We start from the raw sequence: 5,613 nt of genomic DNA on the forward strand, positions 1-5,613 counted from the left end.
AACAGATTGTGTAGATGCTGTATGTGTGTCAAGGATGGAGAATCAGGGTTTAAAAATGTGATTCTTTAGTTTGTAGTAATTTGTATCCTTTTTTGACCTTTTTTTTTTTTTTTAAAAATTTGCTGTTCAAATGACTAGTTTTGGTTAGCGTTACAGGTCTCTTGAGGTACAACAGCACAAAGCATTGCGCGCCTTAATCTTTGTTTTGTTGAGCTTAGGGTGAACCAAAGGCTTCCTCTTTTGTGGAAGAGAGAGGAATGAAATCTTCATGCCATGAGGTTTTAGGGTTTGTGCAGTGACCACGTTGTTCCAGGGATCTGTCCAGTGTGTGTGGAAGCGAGGGGATTGTATGCATGTGTAATTTTTCCTTTTTTCCATATCTTCCTGAAAACTCCCTCTGCACTTGCGCTCCCTGAGAAGCACCCCTTTTCTGCTTTCATGAAATGCAATTTATGCTCTTCTGACTTGTAAAGCTGTCCAGAGAAGGTATAAAAGGGCAACTGTTGCTCACTGGAACATAAAGGAATAGTTGGCAATTTCGGCAGCAGCAGCAGATTGAGCAACTCAGTGGTCGTCACTGAACTATTTACTCAATCATGGTTTCAGCATGCTTTCACACTTGATGTGCCACAAGGATGAAGGCGAGAGGAATCCTGTTCCGCTCTCCTTCATTCAGTGATCCTTCCTGGGAGCTGCAAAGACAAGGCAGTAGTCCTTGGCCAAAGGAAGTGCATAACCTTCTAGCTTGCTGCATGCCCATTCCTCCTTACGCACTTCTCTTTGGAAATGCAGGGGTAGAATCGTTGCCAGAGTTTGTGTTGCTTTTGTAATGTATTTTTTATTCCTTTTTGCTAGCTGGCTTGCCTTTTGCAATTCTCAGTTCAAGACGTATCCCCTTCCAGAGAGGAGTTTTCTGTAGTGATGAATCCATCCGGTATCCATACAAAGAGGACACCATTTCTTATAAGTTGTTAGCAGGAATAATTATTCCTTTCAGTATAATTGTTGTAAGTTAAACTTTTTTTCATTGCATTTGATTTCAGTGGGGGTGGGAAAGAGGGAGGTGGCTTAATTCTATAGTCTGAGAGATAAAAACTTCCTCCCTTACCATATCGGTGAAGAATAACACTTAAATGACCGTCTCAAGCTTTTGTGTTTTTGGAGCTACTACTTTCAGAATATGAGTTTGCATCACTTATTAAGTCAGCATTTTTATCTGCTACAAACTCATTGGAAATACTTCTATGTGTGGAAGTGTGACAACAGATACTAAATTCTTTAATAGAAAAATATTACGGCTTCCAATTGGAACTTACCAAAAGCACAACTAGGCTAAAAAGGATAAGTAGCCAGGGAGTGTTTCCCTGGATATTTCCCTGAGGGTCGGGATAAAACACTGGGCCCACTTGTGTTAGAGTTAATGCTCAGACTCACTTTCATGCTGCGCCTCAGCTGGCTGAAGGCAGGGTACTGTTCTCCTCCCCTCCTCATCACACCAGATCAGCGAGCTGGAGAGATTGCCTCTGCAACTGCCAGTTTGGGATCTCCCTCTTTGACCACAGCTCCCAGCTCTGTTGAACTGGCTTAGGCATTGTAATGACTCTGTATCCTTAAGACTTAATTACTTGCCGTCAGCTGGGCTAACCAATGGGTGACTGATCAAAAGGTGAGGTTCCACCGTTGCCCTGTCTTTTGCCACCTCTGGTGGGTTGTCTGAACCAGGATAAGCTACTGAAATGCCTTAACATGGCAGAAAAAAACAGCTTGCTTTGAGCTAGGTTGAGTGAAACAGCTCCTGGAAGAATACAGTATCAGTGCTGGGGCAAAAAATGGTGGGGACATGGCCTTGGGCATGGGCAGAGGGGAACGCTGGACCTCATCAGTTAACCATTTTGTGTCCTCAGTTTCATGGGACTGCATTTTTGTTCCAACAATGGCCCTTCCACAGGGGCTTCAAGATCCCTGTCCAGATGTGCTAAAAAGCTTGAAACTGTACTCGTGTCTCTGTGTTGGGCAACATCCAAGCTCATCAGAGCTACACTTTGAGCGGAGTTAAAACTCCTCAATGCCAAATAAGGTATTTTTTTTAGGTGTATAAATATTTATCCAAGTATATTTTGGGAATCAAAGCTGGAAAAGAAGCAGCTAAAAGTCAACCTCAGTATTGGCCAACTGTTTCTCATGGCTAATGGGTTAAAATCAGGAGGGGTATTATGGCAATCTAATTCTTTCTTGCATAATGACTGCATGGATTTTTATCTAGTTTGCAACATAAAGGTCAACTTGTAGCTTATGTTTGCTCTTGGGTGGAATTTTTTTCATTCAACTGTAGAAATGTGGGGCTGGGAATTGAAACTGTGGCTTACCTAGTTTCCCTTTTCTTGGAAAAAATGCTTCAAAAACTTACGGAAATACTTCTGGAGCACATGAAACTTCTTGGTCTTTGCCTGGTCTATTAACTGGCAAGTGGTTTATGCTAAAAGATCCTGCCTTTTAAGATAGGTCTATTCTTTTCACACTGTTACTACTGTTGGTAGTCAATATTACCCAAGAGCAGCAGCGCTTGGTCAAAACTGAAGTCCATCTAGCTTGTTACCTCACTTCTAGCAGTGGTTAAAACAGGTGAGTGAGGTAGAACAGAAGAATAGAGCAAGCAAAAATTGATATTTTTCCCTTAGTAATTTGCCACTAGCCATTTGCAGCTCAGGGACTTCCTGAGTCAGAAAAGGCTTTGGTGAATGTAGTAATTTTTAATGGATGTATTTCCTTTGAATTTATTCAATCTCCATATGAGCCTGTTTGAACATTTAGCTCACAAGTTACCTTTGTGACATCAGGGACCATCTTTTAGTTGTGAGATCAGGCTTTTCTGTCAACATTGCTTTAAGGTTAGATGGCAAAGGCAACTGTTGGTGTCCTTTACTCAATACTCAGTCAAATTATTGAAGATGAATACTCTTTATCTGCATCCAGTGAAGTAGCTGCATTGACATCACCTAATTTTTTGTCACCTCAGCTGAGATAAGTGACCTTCTTGCAGGTTTTGCAGCAGTGTTCTTTAAAAGTTTATTTACCAGTCATGGCTGTGATATTTCTGCTCGACTCTCTTCATTAGGAGGTTACTGTCTGGGATAAGTAGATTCAGTACAAGAGCTCACCAACATCTACTTTACTGAAAATTTTCTCTGCTTCAGTCCATGTTTCAGTACGGTGGAGGGTATAAAACCTCAGTGTCACACATCTAGTGGGATTGTCTGTTTGCCTTAATGTGCAAAGCTGCTGACAGCTGCGTTGACTGTTCAGGTGTCAGAGCGTCTAATAACAACTTCACTCACCAAAGCTCTGCTTGGCTGGGATCCTGGACTTGTCACTTTCAAGTGACAGATGGAGCCATCATTTAATCTTTAGAGGATTTTTAAAGATTACTTGACATATATACATACAGTCCCCCACCCACCTGATCATCTGTATGAGTCGAGCCTTTCTGCACAAAATGGGACCATCTAGTTCAATATCCAGCCTGTCTGATGTGAAGTTTTGTACTTGGTTTAAGGGAAAATTTCCTTTCTGCAAAAGATAAAGTTGCAGGAAAACAATTAAATCTACTTTCCTGTCAACACTTGATGCACGTACCTTAGACATGCAGAGTGAAAAAGTCCTTAGAAAGACCTCAGTAATGCCTGCCTTAACTTTCGTTAGTTTTCTTTTCTTGTCTACTGATTTAATTTTCCTGAAGAACAGGAAATTTCTTTGTTTAAATAACTGGCTTTCACATCCAGAAACGAAGTCTAGACCCTTCAGAATAGTCTCTCGCTTCATAAAAAACCAAACAACTTCATGATGAAATAAAAAATTTTTCTCGGCAGAAGTTTAGCTGAAGAAGACTCAACGTAGAATAAAATGTAATACTGGAGAAAATGTTTCTAATTAGGGCTGTGCCAAGTAATATGGATAAATGTAACTCTGAGAAGGTTTTGTTCTGATAAATGTTCTGAAAATCAATGATATTAAGTTCAGTGTGAAGCAGGGCAAGGTAAAAGATTTTTTTCTCTTCAACATGAAAGTGTTTATTTAATGTTTGGGCATGGTTACTGCTGACTCTTGGAAAATTTAAGTTTGCAGCTCATTGTTTATAAAAAAATAATTTCTGAAACTACATGTCTGAGTATTAACAGCAAGAGAGTAATATGTTTCTTTTTAAGCGATTATCTTTCTTTAACTGGTGTCCTTATTTCTCTTTCAGATAATCCTAGGAGAGACTCTCTCTGTCTTTTATAATAATTTGCACTCAAATTCATTTGTCAGAAATAACTACATAGCCACTATTTACAAAGCCATTGGGACCTTCATTTTTGGAGCAGCCGCTAGCCAGTCGTTGACAGACATTGCCAAGTACTCCATAGGTAGACTGCGTCCTCACTTCCTCGCGGTGTGCCAGCCCGACTGGACACGAATCAACTGCAGTCTAGGTTACATCGAGAACTTCTCTTGTCAAGGAGACAAAGCAAAAATCAATGAGGGAAGGTGAGTCTGACTGACCTTGTATACCTGGTTATAAGACCTGTTTCTTAACTTGGGATGACCAGTTTGGTATTGCTACTGCATTTTTTGTGCTGCTTCTAGAACAAATTTCTTGTAGTGAATTTTAAACTTTGAGCCCTGTCTAGACACTGGGATTTTTTTTCTAATTTGTGGAAACTTGTTTTATTAATGTATAGAAGAATACATAAATTATTGTCTGCTCATTTCTGCTTTTTTACAAATGTAAAATGTAAGTGATGTTCAGTTTTGATTGGCTTCTATTTATGTTTCTAAAATATCTCCGCATCCCAATGAAGAGAAGAATTTGAAATCTGCTTTCAAAACTGGATGTAGAATAGCAAGGAAAACAGTTCAGATTAGAATGAAAGCAAATAAAACTGGATGTATCCATATAAAAATATGGAGGACTGTTAAGACAATCCCTCTACTCAGTTTTCTCATTATTAGGCATTTCATTAGCTTAAATATTTACCTACCAGTTCACTTGCAGCAAGATACCAGATGCATGTAACACAGTGAAAAAACTCCGACGTGTCAGATGCTTCATGCAACAGTGGTGGAATGCTATGGAAATGTTAAAGTATGTTCAGAATAATTTCTGGTACTAGAGTTGCTTGAGCTCCTCCCTGGAAGCTTAGCTTTAGAGAAACTCCTTGCCATTCTTTTTCCAGATGACCTATTTACTCTCTTAGAACTTTTCTCTCTGTGTGTGATTTTATTTTTTTTTTTAAATAGATGTATGTAGGTTTTGCTACCTGTCCTCTATGCTTATTTGCTCTTCTAGCATGTGTCCCCTATGCATCTTCCAGCAGCATGTATGGTGTTCGTCAGCAGCCACAGGAAAATGTTGCATATTGATTTGGTGGGGGACCAGGTCCAGCTCCAAGTTGCGCACAGCAGCTGTTCAAAGGTGCCATGAGCAGTTTGTGTTTTGAATGCCTGTTGATCGTAGAGGAGCAAGTGCATGATGACAGACAGGAGTATAGCACATAATCCTAAAATGAGCAGAACTTCATGGAGGTAGTAAATTGACTAGTTGGAGTTTGTTCTTTGAGAGGTTAACGTAAAGGA

At 39.9% G+C, this 5,613-nt stretch overlaps 1 protein-coding gene across 1 annotated transcript; it reads left to right on the forward strand.

Annotated features, from left to right (window-relative positions):
* Nucleotides 1-848: 848 nt before the first annotated feature.
* LOC104154487 (lipid phosphate phosphohydrolase 1-like) lies at nt 849-4,524 on the forward strand (the record flags this gene model as incomplete). The annotated part of the gene is made up of 2 exons (XM_009697091.1): nt 849-1,007; nt 4,244-4,524. Coding segments are annotated over 2 exons (440 nt in total), but the record flags the coding sequence as incomplete, so codon positions are not given.
* Between the last annotated feature and the right edge of the window lie 1,089 nt (nt 4,525-5,613).

This window comes from Cariama cristata, unplaced genomic scaffold, assembly GCF_000690535.1.
Source record: "Cariama cristata isolate BGI_N322 unplaced genomic scaffold, ASM69053v1 scaffold31733, whole genome shotgun sequence".
NCBI classification, from domain to species: Eukaryota; Metazoa; Chordata; class Aves; order Cariamiformes; family Cariamidae; genus Cariama; species Cariama cristata.